At 38.1% G+C, this 26,163-nt stretch overlaps 1 protein-coding gene across 1 annotated transcript; it reads left to right on the top strand.

Annotated features, from left to right (window-relative positions):
* Window positions 1–9,445: 9,445 nt before the first annotated feature.
* Window positions 9,446–24,255, top strand: LOC114653589 (proproteinase E-like). Its single transcript, XM_028803985.2, has 8 exons — window positions 9,446–9,632; window positions 9,717–9,802; window positions 13,665–13,762; window positions 15,957–16,085; window positions 18,490–18,626; window positions 19,010–19,152; window positions 19,235–19,387; window positions 24,123–24,255. The coding sequence occupies exons 1-8, from the start codon at window positions 9,593–9,595 to the stop codon at window positions 24,138–24,140; spliced, it is 804 nt and encodes a 267-aa protein (XP_028659818.1). The 5' UTR covers window positions 9,446–9,592; the 3' UTR covers window positions 24,141–24,255.
* The last annotated feature ends 1,908 nt before the right edge of the window (window positions 24,256–26,163 follow it).

The following is a 26,163-nucleotide window of genomic DNA, read 5'->3' as shown; positions in this document are numbered from 1 at the left end:
TATTCTGCCCCATTCAGGCCACTTAAATTTGCTCGATTGGGCACAGGTGTGTGATGCCACTCCCTCCACAAGTGAGGCACTTGACTGATCCGCACAATTCTGCATGAGTGTGCACGTGATCAACCAAGCACCCCAAACAACCCCGGCATGAAACGCGCTCATACATCCGTTGAAGATTCGAGTCTGCACTTCAAGGTGCGACTATTTATTTACATAGTTGCCCTGCACCACAGTCCACTCATCACAGGAACGATTCTAGCACTTTGCTGAATCAATGCCAAGAGGGGTTCAACTCAGTACTAGCAATGTATATATATACAGAAAATGAGACAAGACCCGTCCCTTCCCCTCATTCATTAGTCAAGAGTCCTGTTTTCAGTTAAAATGTATAATCCCTTATGAAGGGGCTTCCTCTTTGTGGACTTCTTTCATTTTTTGGAATTATTTATCTAACAATATTTTAGAAGAAAAGCTTGCACCATGCATATTGTGAGCATAAAACTGGATGGCTTGTCCATTCTCCATGAAAACTTGAGATTAAACATTTTTCTCGGCCAAAGCTACAAATTATATGAGGTAAGTAATATAGAAAAAATAGGTGAAGTACTCCTTTAAGGATGTCTTGGTAATTTATAGGAGAAGAATCTTGCTGCAGTTGTCAGGTATTTTTAAAGTGTTAAGAGATTTACATATTTAATTCATTCACTTATTATTCTATTGTCTAGAAATATGCATTTTTTTTACATGTTGTCTTTAATGCATTGTGTCATTATGATGTCAGCAGCCATTCATAAACTTTGCCATGAACAATGCTATTGTTGTATGTGCACATTCACACTGGCACAGGACATTGTAGTGGCCTTCATTATTTGTATTTTTGATTTCAAAAGGAAGCCAACTTCACTGTGCATGCATTAACATTAAGCAAGTTGTTTTTTTTTTAAGTCAGGAATGATTTAGAAACTATGAGTTTTAATTCAAACACTATTCCATTGACATTGTGTTATAGATTTTCTGGTTTTCACACTGCATAGATATACAACCATGAGTTCTTTTACTTAAATACACCTGAGGAATGCACACATTTCTTCATCTGTTGTCATTACCCTGTAAGTTCTACAGGTACAGGCGCACAGTACAGTCCATCATCACTGACTCGATAACATCCTGGCACAGCTTCTGTTCACTTCAAGACTGTAAAGTGCTGCAGAGGAAGGTGAAGGCAGCACAGAAGAGAATATTACCAGCACCCAGCTGTCATCAGTTTATGAGATATTTAACACTTGCTTCTTTATTAAAAGCCTCAGTTATCATGCACAGTCACTTTTATCACTCCTGCCTTCTGGACTCTTCACATTTACACCATCTTATTCAGGGAAAGTTTATTATCTACTGGTCATACGATTACTGAACAGATTGCAAAAACTTCACCTGTTCTTACATGCAAGTTTAATAAACTGCTATTCATAATAAGCACTATATGTGATATGTTTCATTATATGTATGTGTGGTTTTGTTTTTGTGTGCATCTTGTTGGTGATGTAATGCTGACAATATTTTGAAGGGACGTACTAGTAAGAATTTCATTGTACTATGTTCATATGACAATAAACTTCAACTTGAACTAAAATCGAAATTTCAGTCTAATGATTACTCCATAGATGGAACAATCAACTAAGTTATGCCTGCAATTAGCTCATTTGATGATTTGCCTCCTTGTCCACTTTTGACAGTGATCCCCAGTGTCTACAGAAGAATGTGACCTGGTTAGGGAGAGAATGAACAATTCTTAATGTGTATTTTTTTTCTTATTTTATTTTTTTGGGAGGTGAGGATAAAGCAGCTGATGCAAATGTAAGTATTTAGGGATCTTGAGACATTTTGCATGACTGGGGCATAGATGAGATCATGAGTCCTATATGAGACACTGACAATGAGAAAGGAACTAAGATATTGCATCACGTCAATATAGTTACTAGCCTTGGATAGTGACTGTAAGAATGTGATGATGTTTACAAATGCCTGAAATGGGCTAACAATGCATAATTGTTACGCTCTCTGTTACAGGGTGACTAGGTTGGTAATTTGGAAGAGCTTAGAGTAGAGCTGCTGCTCCTATGAAACATGAGATAGTGTGAACATCTAGACATCTAGTAATGGGAGTTCCTCTAATGGTATATTTGGATAAAGCTAACAACATGATGTAGAGATTATATTTCTTATGAGACTTTAGAGCCTATTACCAGAAAAAAGCAAATCTGATTTGTTGTGTTGCAGGTCATGGATCCTCCAATATGATAAATGACCCAAACAACACAGCCAAAACCACCCAAGAATGGCTAAGAATAAAACATTGGACTATTCTGAAGTGGCCTTCTATGAGTTCTGATTTAACTTCTGTCAAACATCTTTAGAAAGAACTGAAATACTGTATGCAGTCTGGAGAAGGCACCCTTGTGCTGTCTCTACCTACTCATAATAAGACAAAAATAGAAATTGTATGAGTTAGTGAGTGAGTATCAGCAGGTGTATGTTTATACAGGTACAGGCGTAGACAAATTTTCTGGTACCTTAGAGCTCATTGAAAAAGTTCTGTATGCCTCCTGAAAAGTGATTCAGTGAAAAACAATTGTCCAATGTGTATCTGTATGCCTCTGATAGGTCGTCCAGTGAAGCAAAGCAAGAGTAAAAAGAGATAAAGTATTGCTTATTCTATAAAAATATTCTAAAATGACATGGATGTATTTGCTGGCACCCATAGAAAAAGATCATAAATAATTGGATTAAAGTGATTCTTCAAACTACATGTTTCCTTTAATTACTAGCACACATGTATCCAATTGTGCAATCAGTCATTCGGCCTATTTAAATGGAGAAAAGTAATCACTCTGCTGTTTGTTATCATCGTGTGTCACATGCTGAACATGGATTAGAGAAAGCAAAGAAGAGAGCTGTCTGTGGAGGTCAGAAAGAAAATTATAGACAAGAAAGGCAAAGGCTAATAGGCCATTTCCATGAAGCTTGATGTTCTTGTGACAACAGTTGCAAATATTACTACAAAATTTAAGGTCCATGGGATTGTAGCCTCCCTGAACACGTCCACAAGTGGAAAATCAACTGCAGAATGGGCAGAGGAGTGTGAGAATGGTAGACAAAAAGAATAAGGACAGCCTCCGAAGACTTACAAGCTGAATTCTGAGGTCACGGTCCATTGGCGTTTGATCACACCATCCATCACTTTTTAAGTGACAGTGGGTTCAATAGAAGAAGACACAAGAGGACTCCACTGTTAAAAAAAAAATGAAAAAGCCAGCTGTAGTTTTCTAAAATGCATATTCACAAGCCACAATGCTTTCTGCAAGAATGTCCTTTGGACAGATGAGAAGGTCAAAGAAAAGAACACCATACTTAATGGTATGGTGAACCATGTGAAACAGTGATTACTTGGTTATGTTTTGGTCTGCTTTGGTGCATCTGGCATGGGGTGCTTTGAGTCTGTGCAGGGAACAATGAAATACAGTGCATCCGGAAAGTATTCACAGCGCATCACTTTTTCCACCTTTTGTTATGTTACAGCCTTTTTCCAAAATGGATTAAATTCATTTTTTTCCTCAGAATTCTACACAAAACACCCCATAATGACAACATGAAAAAAGTTTGAGGTTTTTGCAAATTTATTAAAAATAAAAAAAACTGAGAAAGCACATGTACATAAGTATTCAAGCCTTTGCTCAATACTTTGTCGATGCACCTTTGGCAGCAATTAGAGCCTCAAGTCTTTTTGAATATGATGCCACAAGCTTGGCACACCTATCCTTGGCCAGTTTCGCCCATTCCTCTTTACAGCACCTCTCAAGCTCCATCAGGTTGGATGGGAAGCGTCGGTGCACAGCCATTTTAAGCTCTCTCTAGAGATGTTCAATCGGATTCAAGTCTGGGCCACTCAAGGACATTCACAGAGTTGTCCTGAAGCCACTCCTTCGATATCTTGGCTGTGTGCTTAGAGTCGTTGTCCTGCTGAAAGATGAACCGTCACCCCAGTCTGAGGTCAAGAGCGCTCTGGAGCAGGTTTTCATCCAGGAGGTCTCTGTACATTGCTGCAGTCATCTTTCCCTTTATCCTGACTAGTCTCCCAGTCCCTGCTGCTGAAAAACATCCCCACAGCATGATGCTGCCACCACCATGCTTCACTGTAGAGATGGTATTGGCCTGGTGATGAACAGTGCCTGGTTTCCTCCAAACGTGAGTTCAATCTTTGTCTCATCAGACCAGAGAATTTTCTTTCTCATGGTCTGAGAGTCCTTCAGGTGCATTTTGGCAAACTCCACGCAGGCTGCCATGTGCCTTTTACTAAGGAGTGGCTTCCGTCTGGCCATTCTACCATACAGGCCTGATTGGTGGATTGCTGTCCTTCTGGAAGGTTCTCCTCTCTCCACAGAGGACCTCTGGAGCTCTGACAGAGTGGACCATCGGGTTCTTGGTCACCTCCCTGACTAAGGCCCTTCTCCCCCGATCGCTCAGTTTAGATGGCCGGCCAGCTCTAGGAAGAGTCCTGGTGGTTTTGAACTTCTTCCACTTACGGATGATGGAGGCCACTGTGCTCATTGGGACCTTCAAAGCAGCAGAAATGTTTGTCTAACCTTCCCCAGATCTGTGCCTCGAGACAATCCTGTCTCGGAGGTCTACAGACAATTCCTTTTACTTCATGCTTGGTTTGTGCTCTGACATGAACTGTCAACTGTGGGACCTTATATAGACAGGTGTGTGCCTTTCCAAATCATGTCCAATCAACTGAATTTACCACAGGTGGACTCCAATTAAGCTGCAGAAACATCTCAAGGATGATCAGGGGAAACAGGATGTACCTGAGCTCAATTTTGAGCTTCATGGCAAAGGCTGTGAATACTTATGTACATGTATTAAAAATAAAAAATTGAGAAAGCACATTTGCAAAAATCTCAAGTAAACTTTTTTCATGTTGTCATTATGGGGTGTTGTGTGTAGAATTCTGAGGAAAAAAATGAATTTAATCCATTTTGGAATAAGGCTGTAACATACAGTAACAAAATGTGGAAAAAGTGATGCGCTGTGAATACTTTCCGGATGCACTGTATCAACACTATCAACAACACTTAGTGTCTGGTGTCAGGAAAGCTTTGTCTCAGTTGCAGGTCATGGATCCTAAGAATAAAACATTGGACTATTCTGAAGTGGCCTTCTATGAGTCCTGATCTGAATTCTCTCAAACATCTATGGAAAGAACTGAAACATGCAGCCTGGAGAAGATGCCGTCAGACCTGCCACAGCTGGAGCAGTTTGCTCAAAAAGAGTGGGCCAAACTACCTGTCGACAGGTGCAGAAGTCTCACCGAGAGATACAGGAGTCACTTGTTTACAGCAATTGCCTGTAAAGGTTGTGTAACAAAATATTAGATTAAGGGTCCCCACATTTTGTTCATGCCATTTCCATTTATTATTTAAAAAATATTCTGTTGAATCAAAACTCTAAATATATATATATATATATATATATATATATATATATATATATATATATATATATATATATATATATATATATATATATATTTCTCTATTATTATAAAAAAAAATCTTGGGTCGATACATGATCTTCTCGGAAGACACTTTGACGTTCTGCGAGTGACACTTTAACGTCACGCGAGACAAGGCAGTGAATCAAAAGGACAGCTGCTGTACAGGCTTTTAAATGATCGACATGCAGCGCGACAAGCAGAGCACACAGCTCGGCAGCAGCAGCAGCAGAAAGCCAGCAGCTGATCCATCTGCATTTCCTTAATGTGTGTTCTGCCCCCCACCCCCTCCTTAACAAGGTGAGCGTCAGTCATGAGGTGGCTGTAGCATAGCACATCCGGGGGGGGGGGGGGGGTATATATTTGTTTATTTATTTATATACCACAGGGGCAAGCCCCAGTTGCAGCCAGAATATTAGTAAAATCTGTAAATGTACAAAAGGAAAATTTATTGGAGTCAAAATCACGAAATTCTATAAATATGTAAAAAAAAAATTAACAGAGTAAGAATCATTAAATGAGAATAAAATATTTACTCTTACCGATTGGAGTATTGCCGTTAAACTGAGGTCCACTATGCTCGTTGAGTATTTATAAGACTAAAACGATCCATTCGTTTTAACTGACATTCTTAAAGAAATTTTTTTTTTTTTTAAAAATGACTTATTTAAATAAGAGGAAAAATCATGTGAAAACTAAAGTGGTATACAATGGGTCATCGTAACTCGACCTTCAGCTAACTAAATCACCTAAATACAAACATTTGTGTTATGAATAGATCTTTTTTTTTTTTTTTTTTTTTAAATAGTTTGTTCCTGTGAAAGAAAGTTTACTTGGTCAAAAATAAAAACCATGACTTTCTTGATATTTTAGTTTATAATTTAAAAACAGAATAACAATCTGAAAATCTAACAACATCACATTAAAGTTCGATAAATTCTGAAAAGAATGATACCAAACATATATACATAGGTTTTAAATTAAGCCTGATTTAAAGTGTGACATAAAAAGTCACATAAAATTGTTGCACTTTTAGGCTTTGGATTTTATATATAGAGAGTAGATATATTTTTAAAATATTTTTGTAAAATATTACTTTTGTCAGTTCAAGCTATTTTGGAAGCAATTGTGGGTTCTTTGTTTTTCATGGAGGGGTAGCAACACATCTATATTTAAACTGTTAAATTCATCCACATATACTGTAGATGTAAAAAAATAATAAAATATCCTTTATTAAATTGTTATATTGTTTTATGTTAAAATCAAAACAAAGTACCAAATGGGGGGTTACTTTGACTGTGTACAATATATGTCATCATTTAGTTTTCCAGAGTTTTCTGTATTCTGAACCTGTCCAAGTTAACTAGGCCGATTTCAGATACTTAGCTGTGTGTGTGAGGTGCTGTTTTGGAAGAGTGGTAGATGTGGGGAAGACAAGACACAGAGGCCAAAACTGCAGGAATCCTTTTGTACTGCAGACAAGTAAAGGATTCCTGCACCAAAAATAAGGAAACGTCATGAGTGGGGGCACTGACAGAATTTATTTTTTCTCAGATTGTTAGATATAGATGTAGTGTACAGCATAAGAGCATATCAACTGAAGAGAAAAGATTTATGTAGGAAACATGGCAAATGTCTAATCATCAACCAGCTTTGACTCATTAGACAAAGTACATGCAGTAATTATGTCTTTGAAAAAAAAAATAATGTTAATATCATATGGATTTATGGAAAGTTGCTGCTTTCTTCTCAATATGTTCAGTGTTAATTTATGAGACAAATACAAGCTCCAAAAACACAGTAGATAAATAAAAATCTCTTAAGCAAATGCAAGCCAAAAACACATCTATCCATTATTGAAACATCTCAAAGAAGTGGTACAAATTCCATTACTGTGTGTTTTGTTCCTTCAGCATGTTTTCTCAGTTGTTTTTCTACCAGCCTCAGACACTGAAGTCAGTCAACAGATTGATGTCCGGTACCTAAGTGGACTGGAGGATGAGGCACTGTACATTAAACAATAACACTGATGACGCAGCTGTCCTGGTAATTCAGTTTAAGGTAGGACACATACCATTTGTCTCACCTGTTATATATTCAATTTGATCACAATTACTGTATTTTACATTACCCTCTTAGTAGAAGTAGGCTAAATATACTGTAGCTCTGTACTTATAAAGGTATCTTTAAAATTTATATAAAAAATATTTCAGACAGGTGCCCCATCTAGGGATGGTTCCATTATTACACACAGTGCTCCTAAAACAGAATTACCCACTCAACACTTTTCTGCAAAGTTTTCTCATCAGAGGGTCAGGTCAAATTATGGACCATCGCTCTGTGCAGCACCATTTTACATTAACACACACTAAGGCACACACCTACTGTACGCTAGTCTATTAGGGCCAATTTAGAGCCATGTAATAAATCAACCTTTTCTTGTCTTTGGGAAAAACAGGAAGAACACTCAAATGGGAAGAGCAAACAAATCTGTCACACACTTGAGCCTGGTGAGTGTTTTGTGGTGTCTGCTGTGGAGGCACAAAGGACAATTTGGGGGTTAGGACACAGTTACTAAACAGCCTTTCTGCTTTGCTTCTTAGACTGATGACAAAATGATACCATTATTTCCTCCAGACTACTAGTTATACCTCTTCTGTCATTTTGGGATAAAAACAATGCAAACTGAAGTGAGTTATCATTTATTTGACACACCACAACAAGGAGTACTACATGTCAAACTGCTGTTGCAACAGCAAAAACTTTTTTTTATTTACACCATGCCTCTGCTTGATTTATTGTTAGTTTAATTTTCCACAGTAGAAATTGACAAAGCTAGCCAGAGTCTCCGAGGTTGTGGCATTAACCATTTCTGTACTATTCTCACCTTAATTATCCATAAATTGCAGTTGTCAGGGTTAACACTCTTCTCAATTTATATGGATGATCATATACCTACTGTAATGGATGAGAAGTTCTCCAGAACTTCCTTTATCTGCTATTTGTTTTTCAGTACCATTGCAACTGTACCATCTTTTTTTTTTGCAGACTAGAATGGAACTTGTCTCATCCATTGCCATATCCCATGTGTGATAAGCCCTTGCTGGGTGTAACTGCCGTTCTCATGAATCCTGGGAGAAGTCATGATGGTGTGACCTCTGCACATACAGTAACACCACCTGGTGACCGCTGCCCTACATTTGTTATGGTTGGGTCCTTGTTAGGCTCTCCTTGGTCCTTTGAAAGTGCAGACTGCTTGTTGCTAATCTGGCAAACCTTCACAACATTTTTTGTTGTACATTTTATTAGAATTTGCAAAATAATCCAAATCATTTGATTTTATACAGTCAATCAGCAATACAGAAATAAATAAAGGGAAGTTGTCACTTTACCTTGATTCAGATACCATTATAATTTCATAATTTGGTTCATCATGTCTCAGTAGTTCTCACCAGTTAATAATTAATGTAACACCAATATTATAATAAAAAAATAAAAACTTCCTAGTATGGTACAAGCTCTGTAGCTGGATTTGTTTGAATAAACGTAGTATCATTAGCACTTAAATTATTATTATTAAATACGTTTTCCATTCAAATATATATTTAAATCAAACAGTAGATTATTCTTCATTCTTTATAAAGCATTTCTTAAACTTATTTCTCAAATCATTAACTAAAAAGCACATGCATGCAGTTCCAAAGAGTGGTCCTAAATTAGTTGGAATATTTTACTTTGCTGCATTTTACACTGATGTGGCAGCTTCATCTTCTTCAGCCCAGATGCTCTGCCACAAGCTGCTTTGTTTAACAAGATCAGAAAATCCTTGGATGGATGGTAAAGCATCTGGAAACCTGCAATTACAGTCTCAGGCAATGTCAACAAGGAGCTGTGATATAAATGACCACATGCAAGGTTTTTGATAAGATAAAGTGTTAAAATCCAGAGACTCACCAGCTGCAAAAGCCGCTCAAGGACTAAGCTTGGCGTTTCCTGGATATAAAAGAGGGATTTCTTCTCTACATCTGCTGTAGCAGAACAATGATGAGACTGGGTCTAGTGCTTCTACTGGTAGCAGCTGGTGAGTGCTGTAAACTGCGCCTTATTAAATATACTTAGTCCATGGAAAAAACTGAATGTGATAATTATTTTTCCTCTATTTCAGCTCATGGCTGTGGAAATCCTACTTACAGTCCCAATGCCAGAGTAGTAAATGGAGAGGATGCCAAACCATACAGCTGGCCATGGCAGGTGCATTATTGAAAATCTTCTTAATTATAATTTGCATGAAAACACTGAAAAGTTAACAGAATCACTTTCCACTTTACTTTCAAAAAACTAAAAATGGAAGTGGAGTTTTATTTTCATACAAAATTGGAAAATGACTGCACACAACTGAAAATGGGATTTCTTATTAACCTTACAATAACATATGCATCCACCCAGGGAAAAAAAACTGTCACAGTCACAAAAAAAGATGTCACAGTGCACACACTTATCAAATACTCCCTAAAACACATTTTCTAGAATATTTGTGCTTGTTTTGGATTGATGCAAAACAGGCTGTAACGGGTACAAAGTTAGCGGGTGATTATTGGTGTTCAAACCATCTTCAAATGATAATATATATAACTGGAATACTAAGAACATTAGAAATTTGACAAAAGAGAAGAAACCATTCAGTCCATCAAGTCCAATTGGTTAGCTAATATCTAAGCTGTCCCAATATCTCATCCAGATTCTTCTTAAAGGTTGTCAAAGTTTCTACATCAACTACATGTCTTGGTAGTTTGTTCTAAAATCCTACACCTCTTTTCATAAAGAAGTGCTTCTTGGCTTCAGTCTTACCTATACTTTCCACTGATGTTCTTGAGTACGTGATTCACCCTTACTTACTTCGTTAAGAACATAAATTTTAAAAACAAGAGGAACCTTTACGTCCATTAAGGTTTTTTAGACCACTCATAATATTTCATGCAAATCCTTATACTATTTTGTTTGTGTCTGTCCATGCTCAATATAAACAGCAGCCGCCACAGCTACTATATCCTTCCACAACAATAGCGAGGAATCCGTGTTCCTGGCAGAGTTTTGGTCTTAGGCTTATCTTCAAGTCTTCAATTCTTCAATGTGACCAATTATTGACTGTGGTATTTGACTTTATTCAGTGTATACTTCGTTACTGAGCAAAACTGCATTATGACACTTCAATTTTACATCTCCTTTCTCCTTCACTTCAATGTAAGCCTCCCAATAAAATGAAAAGGCATATATTGTACAGCCTAACTGTGACCAACAGAAATGGTCTTGCTGGCCTACATACTCACACCAACACACAGAAGCAGAAACATCTACATCACGCCAGACCAACCAGCACAGGCAAGATGCCTTAGAACAACAAAGACAACATATGACAAACCCCAGAGCAACATTATCTGAAGATCAGAGACAGCAAGTCTTGAACCTAGACGGGGAACGATAAACGAATTACACACAAAACCTTTATGAAGAGCAGCGGCAAACTGACAGACAACAAGAAACATTACGAAGGAAAACCTACATGAATTCCATAACACTGACAACTCAAAACAAGATATTCGCTTTATATTACGGCATAGGCAATTCTCCGCTCCTTTTGCATATTGTATGACTATCACCAAGTCACTACAACAAACATTTAATAATGTTGGAGTTTATTTGCCAGGCCCTATTTTTACCCATGGCCAGTAGTACACTACATTTTCCAGAGTTTCATCGAAACCCCAGTTAAATGTACAGGGGGTCCTCGGGTTACGACACAGTTCCGTTCCTACAACAGTGATGTAACCCGAATTTTGGTGCAAGCTGAAACACACCCTAGCCTAAGTCACTTACCTATCCTAACACAGTTGCAAAATCATAATCTAGAACATAAAAGCACAACTAAGCCACATAAAAAGGAAAAGGACAGAAATATACTGTACTGTACACTGTACTGTAGTAACAGAAACTGATAAAAAAATGAGTAAAAAAAATTCCTTACCTTTATTCCTTCTGATCTCTTTACAATGTCTAATTTCACTTCCATCATGATGGCTTTTCTCTTCTTCGAAGCACTTCCATCTGAAGACTCTGACTTTCATTTAGGAGCCATGATAAGGGCCAAAATGTCTCCAAACAAAGCAACACAAATGGAACACTTGTGCCGCGCGCAACCAAACTAGTTCGCCAACTCCCTCACTCAAACGCCACGTACTTCCGCAATGCACAAACTAAACTAGTTTGCCCACGTAGTCTGTAAGTATGACACTAACAGCATAAGCCGAAATACTCATGTCTCAATTTTTTTTTAAGGTTTTTATGGGAGTGAGCGTTGTAAACTCGAAACGTCGTATATCGAGACGTTGTAACCCGAAGAACCCCTGTACTTGTTGGCTACACGTGGGAATATTTTCGCTGACAATAACGATTATGCAACAAATTGCGTTTTCCGAAAATTATTATAGATGTCAGTATACTACATTACCTGATGGCGAAACAATTCACACATACTGACTTACATGTGCTATGCATTTCCCTTCTTATCCAGTATGATCTGTTAACCTGTTCATGTTACACTTTGTATTGTAAATATTCATGCGGTTGTAAGTGACTATAATAACATCCCATACTAATCATGTGACTATTCTAATAGAGTCCTCTCACAAGTCACTATTAAAATAATATCTTTTCTTACTATACTGTGTGATGTTCTTCTCCCCCTCATCATCATTTCTTTAATGCACGATTTGCTAGTGTTTTTATATGTTTTTTGAGTCTCCTTTTTAACTATATTACTTGGTAAATTGTTGCCAGGTGGCAAGACTCTTTTTGTGATGGTATTCTTCTTACATCTTCTATGTATTTCCATTTAATCTCCATCAGTGTTGTCAACTGCAAAGTGTATTGTTTTATTGGAAGAAAAACTCTGTTGAATTTATCATGAGCTTTGAGAATTTTGAAGACCTGGATTAATTCTGTGGTAGTCTTCTGTGCTCAGAACTAAGAAGGTTCAGTTGAATTAACCAGAATACAACATGTCCCTTGAATCCAAGAATAGCACTTAATATTCTAGATTTGTTCTTACAAGATGCCTTATAAAATGTATATGTTTAGATTTATATTCAGCACTTTATACAATATAATGTTACTTTTTTCCTTTTTAATTGCTTTCACACATTACCTAGAAGGTGAGAATCTTGTATTGACATAAACTGATACATTCCTGTAGGTCAGCGTAGCTCATGTTATATTTTTAATTAATGTTCTTTGGCCTGTAAGAACCATGTAGCTCATCCTATCAGAATCAAGTGCTGAAAGACTCCAAGGATGATCTCCTTCCATGTGGAAGATTCTTTACTCTTTGTTTCCAGCTCATTACCCAGGTTGTAATCCATATTTCTAGATCCTCCTGCTGCATTGTAGAACTATTTATTTGCTCATATTTAGCAAAGATATTTGTTTTTTCTTTGATGAATCATTCAAAATCAACAATCCAAATGGTCACCATGCAACATTTCAACAATCTGAGTATTTGCTGAATTTTTGAAATGCTCCCATCTGTAAATTATGCCTTATATGCCTGTGGATAGAGCTAGTTCTGGATTTATACCAAGAACAAACTGAAAGATTCCATGTACTATAGTAGTGTTTTCTATAATATACAGTTACCACATGCTGTACTACATTTTTTTTTTTTGCAAAGATAAAAAGACTAAATATACATGACTAGATTAGTAACTCAAAGTAAATGATAACCAATGTTCTGAGTATCACTGCAATAGTTCATTTTGGGTTAGAATGACAGTAATATCCCTTTTTGTTGTAAACAACACTGAAAACAAACAAATCTTACACTATTGGTAATACGTATGCTGCAAACTACTATTATTAACTCTTACTCTTATTATGACCATTTACATTGCTTGTAAGAATTCATTTGTCTCTACTCCAGCATTTGAAAATTTGGTATACCTATGTGACTGAACACAGTGACAAGCTGCCATTATTCTTAAGTTTATTTCTTCGTATAAGAAACTGGTAGATTTCTGCAGTGTACCAGGCTTCATTGCCTAGGATTGTCTTTTTTCCACAGATTTCCCTTCAGTATGAGAGCGCTGGCACCTACAGGCACACCTGTGGAGGCACTCTGATCGCTCCAAACTGGGTCATGACCGCAGGACACTGTATATCGTAAGTTTTCTTTTTATTTAGGGTCATTCAGAATGAGTCATGTCCCCATATGTTACATGAAACCAGCAGGAATAAAGGAAGATATATATTGTGTTGTTTTGAACATTTTAAAAATAATAGCTAAAACAACATGTTTAAAATAAATGAATTACAAAATGACAAAATAAGCACATTGTTGTATTTAAAAACTCTGCTTGAGTTTGCCCTGGACCCACAACAAAGGGCAACAAATCACAGATTGCTCTAAGAGTCTCTAAACAAAATTAAAAAAAATAATTTTGTTAATTATTTACAGAGTAATAAAGCTCAATATTAAATATTTTAACATTAAATAAAGCAAGGGTCATTTATTCTCATATAACGTCAATCATTCATGTATGTCGTAACCCACATTCGCCATCACATGGTTGATGGAAGATAAAGCCTATTGCAGTTCTAGCTTTGAACACAAGGGAGGAGCCAACTTTGATTGATGGAAAGGCATACTCATATACAAATTACGCTCATTTAAATGAGGCTGATTTAGCTCCACCTACCAACATGATATCCACATCTTTATAATAAGGGACGGAACAAGAAGTAATCCACAGGGTTGTGATAGGACTCTGCACAATTTAATTGTGTTCATATTTATTTTGCTTTTCATCATTTTAATAATGTTATTATTTCGGTTTTCAATTTCATATTCTTATTTCTACATCATTGTGTTTACCAATATGAATCATAGATGCTGCCATTTTGTACTTTTTCAGACTGCCACGGCCAAACTGATGTTACTAACAGATGCACTGTTGCTACCTCATAGTTACTGGGAGTGTGACACGTGACATAATTTCGCCAATGGTTTTAAAGACGGTGGCGTCCTTCAATGGATGTCCAAATTTCTAATGGTTGTAACAAACCTCACTGCGCATTTAGTTATTGAAAATCTTAAGAGGAAGTTAGAACTTTACATTTTTTTTTCTCAATTCTGCTTTTGATATTGATATTGCATATTGGCATTGATTACTTGTTTTCACAATATTTTTGCTTATTTTAGCGTTTGTTTTTTCTCTAATTGCCATGCTTTATTTTCATGGCCTGCCTTTTTTCGAATTGTGATAAAACCCCCAGGCAGAGACCGTGGAAGCAACAAAATAACTGAGCTACAGTGCCATTTAGGTCACTTTATTAATGTATATAATTATATTGTCAAAAAAGAACAATGTTCATATATGTTACAGATGTCTACTATTAAGCTAAAACAAGGTAGGATGTCAGAAATGTTGGCTAAATGGATTGTTTTCCTTAGCTGTTCTGTAGTAATAGTAACTACATGTCATGAATTTTTTTTTTTTAATATAATAAATGGAAATATTTTTTTAAAATGTTTTTTTCATAATATGGCATTAAATGGTGCAAACAAGTAAAAACTAAAATTGTGTAATTGAAGTGTTAATGACAGATGCGTCATCATTAACAAAGGGATCTACTTAACTGAACAGTTTTACTATTTCACCTGTTAATATTATTAATTTTTGATACAGTTATGCGATTCATAAAGCTTATATGCATGTAGGTTGCTGCCACATTTCTTTAAAGTGATTAAAATGTGGTTGTGAATTTGCTGTCATTTCCCCAAGAACCAGAGAATGCAAATTCTGCTTTATGACTGAGCTGCATAAAGCATCCATATTGTCGTTCTGACTAACTGGAGGTTTTGTTTTTTGGTCAGCTCTGCTATTAATATTTAGATCAAGTTGGATTTTTAATAGTGTTGACATTTTATTCTCACATCTTTTTTATTAGCTAATGATAACATATACAGTATACAGTACTGTATGTGTTGTGTTTCTTACTTCTAGATTAATAGACTAATCACCAAAACTAAAACCTCATTAGAAACTGAACACCAAACTAAACCTAATCAAATTACTAATAAAACGTAGACGCCAATCTGTGTGTTATCTTTTATAAATCAATGCCTGTTCACATGATTAGCAATGAACATCAATGAAAATAACACAGGGAATGGTAGCTTCCATCAAGGAAACACTCAACAAAATGGTGGCATGATCATGTCATAATAATAAAAATGATAATATTGTGTCCAAAAATAAAATAAAACGAACAAAGTCTGTAACAAACACTAATCTAATGTTTGGGTTCTACTTGTGAAATATACAATAACATTAGATTTTGCTTTTGATTCTAGAGCATCCAGAACCTACCGTGTAGTTCTTGAGGAATATGACTTATCTGTAACCGAGAACAATGAGCAGATCATCAGTGTTGCTAAAATTGTTGTGCATCCTCTCTGGAACAGTAATTGTGTGGCTTGTGGGTAAGACATTTATAGAATTCCTTATCTATTATCTTCTAGTAAATTTCATATGTGGTGTGCAGTACTCATTTGCACTTATCTAGAGGTCTTTAACATTGTCATGGTCATTGTCAGGTCAACATGGTAAATGTTTCCAGTCTCATTGCATTCCCCCATATTTTGGTCATGGATCTCTTTGGAGTTGAGCTGTTTTGACTATTATTTAAACATACAGACATAAGGTGAAAAAGTATTCAGTTCTTTTTCCACATACATGTTAACATTTTGGATTTTGACCAATTTGGCTGGCAATGTTTATATGTAAATCACTTTTTTTCACAGTGCAGCCCAAAAAAGAAAGAAAATTACAAAGCAGTGTGGCCTGCAGAGGGCACTCCCGCTGCCCAAACCCGACACAGACAGATGCAGGACACAAGTGCAAAACACACGTTTTTATTTTTTTCTTTGACTCATGGGAAACGCCTACCCCTATTTCCCACCTATACTGTACAGCACAGTCAGAAGCACAGTCCAGCACAAAACACTCTTCTTTCTCTCTTTTTCTTCTCTCTCTTTTCTTCCACTCCTCCTGGCAAGCTTTGTCCTCTGTCACCTGACTCTGGCTCCTGGAGTAGTGGCTGCCGGCTCATTTTATACAGCACCTGGTGCTTGATGTCCTTCTTCCGGCAGCACTTCCAGGTGTGGCGGAAGTGCTGCTACCAAGGGCTCAGCAATTGCCCAGGCCATGAACAGTAGTAGGATTGAGCTTCCATGCTCCAAACCCATGGCTCTGCTGCTAGTCAAGGGGGCTGCCCTCTAGCATTCCAGGGGAGATTATGTCCTAAACAAGCTCTCTCCCCCATTTCTTCTAGTAGAGAGGAATATGCCATGGTATTAAAACACAAAATTCCAAAAGCTGAAATTTGTAAGTGTTCTCCTCCCCTTTTAGTACTTGGTTGAATCACATCTTTTAGTCTATTAAATCTGCACAATGTGCTGGAGGATGATTTATCCTTTCCTCCATGCAAAATTGCCACTTTTGTCCATCAATTTTCTTAATTTTAAGCCACTCCACTGTTGCACTAGCAGTGTGGTTTGGGTCTTTGTCATGTTAAAAACAAAATTCCTTTCAAGTGTAACCTTTCTGGTGGACAAGAGCAGGTTTTCTTCCGGGATCTGCGTTTTGCAGCATTCATCTTTCCATCAGTCCTGAGTTGGTGTTTATTGCGATTCATCTGTGCTTTGTGATTTATTATTATTATTATTTTTTTTAATTTTGTTCTGTTCTTGACCACAATTTTGATTTTGCATTGGTACTTTGCTTGCCAGGTGGCATATTGATGCAGTGGTAATGCTACAGCCTCACAGTAAGGAGACCAAGGGTTTGCATCCCAGGTCCTCCCCACGTGGAGTTTGCATGTTCTCCCCACTTCTGTATGGTTTTTCTCCTAAAGACATGCAGGTTAGATGAATTGGTGACACTAAATTGGCCCAAGTCTGTGGCTGGTGTGTGTGTTCGCCCTGCGACGGACTGGCACCCAGTTCAGGTAATTGTTCCTGCCTTACGCCTTTGTTAGCTGGGATAGGCTCCAGCACCCCAAACAACCCTGTTCAGGACTAAGCAGGTTAGAAAATGACTGACTTGGACTGCCTTTACCTTTTCAGACAATTCCTTTTTGCCTTTTGTGCTCCACAGAGCTTGTTGTTATTACAGAACACTTTGGTGAAGAAAAAAATCTTTTAATTTATACAGATCCTGTGTTTGCCCTTGTTGCTAGAGAAGTTTGATGGTTTTCCTCTAAGTGGGCATTTTTGGGATATTTTGTGACTATGTGCTTGTGAACTATCGACATTCATAACTTTCATAAAAAAAGCTCTAACCTCTCTCTTCTGATTGAAGCTCAATTAATTCATATAAATGCAATGAATTATATATTATTATTATCATTTTTTGCTGTAGATATAAAGAACAAATCATAAACAAATTTAAAGCCTATCTAATCACCATATCTCAGTCTGCAATTCTGCAGCCTCTGAACTGGATACCTGTTAGTCACAATAATTGCTCATGCCCACACTGGGACAGTTTACTGTTGTCAATAAACCCATTGGAGTAGCATAAGTGTGCCAAATAAAAACTTTTACTGGCACTCCATGTATAATGAACCCCATACCAATTTCAAAAGTGAGAGTTGCAGTACCCACTTTTCAGCACCATGCTCAGTTTTATACTCCAAATAAAGCAACCTACTAACTTAACACATTTGGTTATTTAATGATAATGATTTCTCCTGTACTTATTCAAAGCCAACAGATTTTGCAAAGTGCACAAGCAATCCAATTTCTTGACAAAACGCTGACTCAAATAATCTTATGTTAATATTACTACTTTACATTTTGAGTGACACTCATTTTTATTTTGCAGAAATGATATTGCTTTGATTAAGTTGTCAAGAAGTGCTACCCTTAATGACAAGGTCATGGTTGCCTGTCTTCCCGAAGCCGATGCCTTATTGCCAGACAACTATCCCTGCTACATCAGTGGCTGGGGCCGACTTTACAGTATGTAACCATTCTCATTATGTAGCACTATGAACCACTTGTTATTTTAATCCTTGATTATATAAAATATTATTAATAAGTAAATAATAATAATGACCAATTTTCCCCATTGGTAGCCATTTCAGAATAATGAAACAAATGTAATTTATTTTTATAGCCTAGTAGTTGTAGTTTTGGTGGGTCATCCTTACTCTAGGCTGAAATAACAATTATGTTGGGTTTTTTTTTTTCAATTATGCATATATTTCTGACTTTTAAAAAAAAAATATATTGTCTTACAGTAATGCTCTGTGTTTTATTAATAAAGAATGGTTTAATTTGATTTTTAATACAGAAGTAAAAAATCTGAAATATCATCTCTTCTAATTTTAATATCCCAACAGCCAATGGGCCACTGGCAGGCAAACTACAGCAGGCACTTTTGCCAGTGGTGAGCTATGAGAGATGTAGTCAAAGAGACTGGTGGAGTTCAAGTGTCAAGAAGACCATGGTCTGTGCTGGAGGAGACATCAAGTCAGGGTGCAATGTAAGCAGTGCAACTTGCCATTCTAAGACTCTTCTTCATGCAGTACCGTCCAACAAAAATATTCATTCCATTTGTCTTTCAGGGTGATTCTGGTGGACCTTTGATCTGTAAACACAGTGATGGCCTTTGGTATGTCCATGGTGTGACCAGCTTTGTTTCATCACTTGGATGCAATACTGTGAAGAAACCAACAGTTTTCACACGTGTATCTTCCTTTATTCCTTGGATTGAAGATGTAAGTTAGAGCTAACAACAATATTGTACATATGTGTATGAAAAATGAGCCATCGAATGAATACAGGCAGATAAAACTCAATGAAAGACATACTGGCAAAGTTCATGGCAGCATTGACCCCCGGTGCGAACCCAAGGTTAACACATCTTGTAGCCTAGCTTTTATTATGTACTAGCTATCCCCCATGGCTCTGTCTGCATAGGAGTGAAACAGGACAGTGAGGAGGGCCTTGCCTGGCTTCCTACTCCTGACATCATGCTTCCCCCCTCCCCTCGGCCTGCAACCTCTGTCTCGGATTAGCACGAATATATCGCTTCTGCAAATGAACTATGATTTCTAGCGCAATGAAAGAAGTTGCAAAATCAACCAGAATGTTCAAACAAATTATAGAAATAAACCCGATCTAAATTCGTTAAGTAGTTCTCTCGTTCGCTAGCTAAGCGGAGGTAAGCTACACCCTGAGGCTGGCACACAAATAAGGAGGGCCCCGCCTCCCTCCCCTCAGCCTGCTGCGTGTCTCTCAGATTCGTGCAAATAAATCGGCACCACAAGTGAACTATGATACTTACTGTGATGAGAGATGTCGCAAAATTAACTGGGATGTTCAAGAAACTTATAGAAAGAAAAAAAAAAAAACAGAAAAAAAACAGAAAACAGAAAAAAAAACGTTAAGTAGTTCTCTCATGAAAAGCAGACAGACAGACAGACATTGGACATACATATGAGATGTACCCTCAATGGCTGGAGACTGTTGTAGAAAGGAATAGACTACACTGGATCACCTCACACACCACAAAAGCAGAGACACCCTAGACATTATTTACAGATAATAATTACTGGAATGGACAGTGAAAATAGGAGTAAATAAATCTAAGACAAAAAATTAATCTGACATTTGCACCTAAATCTCTGATTAATTACCCTGTCGATGCTACGATTCTTTCATACAGTTGTTTTCCAACTGCTTCTCCTTCTGTCTCAAACTCATCAACTGCTGCACTTAATAGATAGATACTTTATTAATCCCAAGGGGAAATTCACATACTCCAGCAGCACCTTACTGATACAAAAAACAATATTAAATTAAAGATTGATTATAATGCAGGTAAAAACAGACAATAACTTTGTATATTGTTAATGTTTACACCCCCGGGTGGAATTGAAGAGTCGCATAGTTTGGGGGAGGAACGATCTTCTCATAATAAACTAGAGACTGTGAGTACAGTAATCCCTCGCTACTTCGCGGTTCACTTTTCGTGGATTCACGACTTCGCGGATTTTATACGTAAGCATATCTAAATATATAACGCGGATTTTTCGCTGCTTCGCGGGTTTCTGCGGACAATGGGTCTTTTTACTTCTGGTATTTGCTTCCTCAGTTGGTTTGCCCAGTTGATTTCATACAAGAGATGCTATTGGCGGATGGCTGAGAAGCTACCAAATCAGAGCACGCAGTTAAGTTCCTGTGTGCTGCTGATTGGCTCAGCGACTGAGTGCTGCATTAACCAGGAAGTCTCATCTCACTCATTCAGCATAACGTGCTCTTGCTACTGCATTCAGGGGATTATCACCTTCATCGTCATCATTTTTACTGCGCAGCATATTCATCACCATCATCACGTCATATATAGCTACGTGTACTTCGCTATACAGTAAGTGTAAACTTATCTACCGATTTCATATTGCTTAGCAGTTGTCCCTGTTATTAATAGAGTAAAGGGTGGGTTGTAAACAATACAGGGAGGGTTTAAAAACGTCCAAATACACGTTAAATAATTAAATAAATATGGTGTCCCTACTTCGCGGAAATTCAGTTATCGCGGTCAGCCTTGGAACCTATCTCCCGCGATAAGTGAGGGATTACTGTATCCACTATTGACTTCAGCAGTGGAGGTTAGCTACTCAGTGTTAATCTTCAACTTGTGTGTGCAATCCATTTTCTTTAAAAATAATACTTCCAATGGAACTCATTTACAGCCCAAACATGCAGCAGATGCCCTTAGAAAGGGTAATCTTCCTTATATGCACTTTTATGGAGGCTTACCGTGTTGGTTTTCCACTGTCTGTGTTCACTTGTACATTCTGAAACTTGTATAATCTAACACAGAGTCAGCGGGCAGGTACATCAGGCAAAGTTCAGGACAACCCACTGATGGGGTACCAGTCTAAAGGTGAGTCTGCTCATGCACACACCCACAGTCACAATCACAACAGCAGTTTAGACTTGCCAGTTAACCTGACCTGCCCATCAGGAAACCTGAAAGTAGCTGGAGAAAAACCCACACAGACATGGTGGGCACTGGTGTCAAACCAAGGATACCAGATCTTTGAGTCAGCAGCGATAGACACTGTGTTTAACTAACTGTTCTCTAACTTGTATCATAGCCATGCTTACTCTGTTTCCCAAATACAGTATCTACAGTGCATCCGGAAAGTATTCACAGCGCATCACTTTTTCCACATTTGGTTATGTTACAGCCTTATTCCAAAATGAATTCATTTTTTTCCTCAGAATTCTACACACAACACCCCATAATGACATATTAAAAAAAAGTTTGAGATTTTTGCAAATTTATTAAAAATTAAAAAATTGAGAAAGCACATGTACATAAGTATTCACAGCCTTTGCCATGAAGCTCAAAATTGAGCTCAGGTGCATCCTATTTCTCCTGATCATCCTTGAGATGTTTCTGCAGCTTAATTGGAGTCCACCTGTGGTAAATTCAGTTGACAGGACATGATTTGGAAAGGCACACACCTGTCTATATAAGGTCCCACAGTTGACAGTTCATGGCAGAGCACAAACCAAGCATGAAGTCAAAGGAATTGTCTGTAGACCTCCGAGACAGGATTGTCTCGAGGAACAAATCTGGAGAAGGTTACAGAAAAATTTCTGCTGCTTTGAAGGTCCCAATGAGCACGGTGGCCTCCATCATCCGTAAGTGGAAGAAGTTTGAAACCACCAGGACTCTTCCTAGAGCTGGCCGGCCATCTAAACTGAGCGATCGGGGGAGAAGGGCCTTAGTCAGGGAGGTGACCAAGAACTCGATGGTCACTCTGTCAGAGCTCCAGAGGTCCTCTGTGGAGAGAGGACAACCTTCCAGAAGGACAACCATCTCTGCAGCAATCCACCAATCAGGCCTGTATGGTAGAGTGGCCAGACGGAAGCCACTCCTTAGTAAAAGGCACATGGCAGCCCGCCTGGAGTTTGCCAAAAGGCACCTGAAGGACTCAGAACAGGAGAAAGAAAATTCTCTGGTCTGATGAGACAAAGATTGAACTCTTTGGTGTGAATGCCTGGCGTCATGTTTGGAGAAAACCAGGCACCGCTCATCACCAGGCCAATACCATCCCTACAGTGAAGCATGGTGGTGGCAGCATCATGCTGTGGGGATGTTTTTCAGCGGCAGGGACTGGGAGACTAGTCAGGATAAAGGGAAAGATGACTGCAGCAATGTACAGAGACATCCTGGATGAAAACCTGCTCCAGAGCACTGTGGACCTCAGACTGGGGCGACGGTTCATCTTTCAGCAGGACAACGACCCTAAGCACACAGCCAAGATGTCAAAGGAGTGGCTTCAGGACAAGTCTGTGAATGTCCTTGAGTGGCCCAGCCAGAGCCCAGACTTGAATCCGATTGAACATCTCTGGAGAGATCTTAAAATGGCTGTGTACCGACGCTTCCCATCCAACCTGATGGAGCTTGAGAGGTGCTGCAAAGAGGAATGGGTGAAACTGGCCAAGGATAGGTGTGCCAAGTTTGTGGCATCATATTCAAAAAGACTTGAGGCTGTAGTTGCTGCCAAAGGTGCATCAACAAAGTATTGAGCAAAGGCTGTGAATACTTATGTACATGTGATTTCTCAGTTTTTTTATTTTTAATAAAATTTGCAAAAACCTCAAGTAAACTTTTTTCACGTTGTCATTATGGGGTGTTGTGTGTAGAATTCTGAGGAAAAAAATGAATTTAATCTATTTTGGAATAAGGCTGTAACATAACAAAAGGTGGAAAAAGTGATGCACTGTGAATACTTTCCGGATGCACTGTAAGTAGTAGGGTCTTGTATCGCCTTGTATCGCAATTATTGAGGTTCTCCTCTCCTGCTAAATGAATCTTAAGATGGAGAGGTCAGTTAATCTTTTACATTGAAGATGACCCACTTAAAATTTTTCCAATGCTGTCTCTGTCCTACTGTCTATATAAACACAGGGAACTCCAGTACTGAAGAAGGGGCCTCAGTTGCCTCGAAAGCTTGCATACTGTAATCTGTTCAGTCAGCCTATAAAAGGTGTCATTTTGCTTGACTTCTCATTGCATCCAAAAATAATCTAAGGAAATGCTGTTCCACCACTGAGTTTAAATAGCTTGTGAAATGTTTGGAAGTATTTGAGTTTCTGTCCAGCTAACATCTAAGCAGAGGCGGCCTTAAGGGTGTGCGGGGCCTAAGGCTGACCAACCCCATGCGGGGCTGGTTACGTCAAACGCTGTTACCGGCATGTGTGGACTGTATAAACTTGTGTGGGAATTTAATAAAAATAATGTTACCATGCACCCGATTTTCTCATTACAGTACTCCGCTAAATCTTTGCAAGATAACACGCGGACTTTATCAAAATATAACTGGAGAATATAATTTGAGAAATCCGCTCGAATGGGACACACGAACCTCAAAACCTTGGCGACTTTTTTTTTTTTTTTTTTTAACAATTTGTTTTCCTTTTTTTCCCCCTTAGACAATGGCAAGGAACTGAAGACTAGAAGCTCAGGTGAAGAAATAAAAATAAAGTGCAGAAAATGTGAAAATGTTCTCACTTGAAAATAAGACATGAATAAACGCTAAAATAAATTAACATCATTAAAGTTAAATCATTTGCTTCAGAAAATGCTTAACGACAGGGTTCCTTTTCTATCAGTTGACTTCTTTATTATTTTTATTACTCTGAGTTATTTTTGTAGCGTATGATATAATAATTTCCATCGAACATAGAATTACTGATCATTCTGAATTTTTAAATAAAACAGAAAAATTCTAGAAAGTTCATTCAGTTCATCTGGGCATAGTTCTTTTCCAGAGAGATACGTTACACTCATCCAGGTGACTTCCTCAGTCTCAGTTGACTGCAGGTTTCTCCAACCTTATAAAAAAGGTCCAACCTTTGGTGATCCCTTATGTGTCAGGAGTATTGGAACAGCTGAGATGCATTTTTTCAAAACACCAGGTCTCGGTGGCTTTCAAACCTCTAAACATGCTATGGCAAAAATTGGTCCACCCCAAGGATCGGGTGCCCCGGCAGCGACAGAGTAATATAATTTACACAGTTAAGTGGCAAGAGGATTACCGTAAATTATACATCGGGGAAACCAAACAACCACTGGCGAAGCAGATGGCACAACACAGAAGAGCTACCTCGTCAGGCCAGGACTCCGCAGTCTATTTACACCTACAGGACAGTGGTCACTCTTTCAATTATGAAGATGTGCACATCCCGGACAGGGAGGAATGCTGGTTTGAGCGAGGAGTCAAGGATGCCATTTACTTGAAAAAGGAACGACCATCACTGAACCGAGGAGGGGGGCCTAAGGGTACATCTTTCACCATCTTACAATGCTGCGATTGCAGCCATTCCCCAACTCTCTGTCAATGGTACTCATGGCCATTGATCAATGGACAATTTGCATATCATTGATCACACGGCCCATTGTTAGTCAATGGTGCTAGCTTTGGTCATTATGCAAAGGTACTGTTTATAAGGTTGGAGAAACCTGCAGTCAATCGAGACTGAGGAAGGCACTTGGATGAGTGATGTAACGTATCTCCCTGGAAAAGAACTATGTCCAGATGAACTGAATCAACTTTCTAGAATTTCCTTACCTGGATTATTGAGCATACATCGAGACAAAACAGAAAAATGTAATGCATTCTTATATACAGTATATACTGTATAGTATACTAGCTGTTCTACCTATTGTAGAAACAAGACAAAAAATATCATACAGAGGGAAACCCCAAATAGCTGAGGAAAAAAGACAAACGATGTAACAAAAGGAAACGTCTTTCCACACACGAGTCAAAAATCAGACTTTCAAGGTGGTGGTGGAACCCCTTAAGAGGAAGCCAGGTGTTCTGTCAACAAAATGACAGCTAAAAACTTTTGAGCTAAAACCATGAGATGCACGTAAAAAACCAAACAAAGCAAAAAAAAAAAATAGTGATATTAAATTGCAGCCTAATACAAGAGACAGTAATTGTGGTTGAGAGAACAAGAGTGCCAAAACTGAAAGTACATGTGAGAAAAGAGAACGTTAAACTTGGAATATTTCAGGAATTGGGTATCCGCGGATTGGATAAGGAGTTGTACTTATACCCTTTTATTCTGTAGTATTGATTATGCATGAGACTTGACCTCAGAGGCCAACCCTCTAGCAATGCTGGAAATGGAATGAACAATGGAAATAAACATCAGCGGCCTTTGAGGACTCAAAATCATCAATAGACTGTAGTTACAGACCTGCAAAGTTCCACTCCATTGAGGAGGTTGTTGCTTTATATTATATGTCAGTGGTAACACCTGGTTACACTATGGTTAAGATTAGGGTTGTAGGGGTTATTGGACTAAGATCAAGAACACCAAGTGACAAAAAGCTGCAATCCAATTGGCTGTCTGTGAAGGTGCGGGTTTTCCACATGCTTCTGGGTCCTTCTCCGAGCCTCTTGAACCCACCACCACTGATAACGTATCTGGAAGGATGAGCCAGACAAATGGCAAACTGATC

This window comes from Erpetoichthys calabaricus, chromosome 6 (genome assembly GCF_900747795.2).
Source record: "Erpetoichthys calabaricus chromosome 6, fErpCal1.3, whole genome shotgun sequence".
Lineage (NCBI taxonomy): Eukaryota > Metazoa > Chordata > Cladistia > Polypteriformes > Polypteridae > Erpetoichthys > Erpetoichthys calabaricus.
The sequence above is the reverse complement of the archived record's forward strand: the minus strand, read 5'-3'. Positions and strand labels throughout refer to the sequence as shown.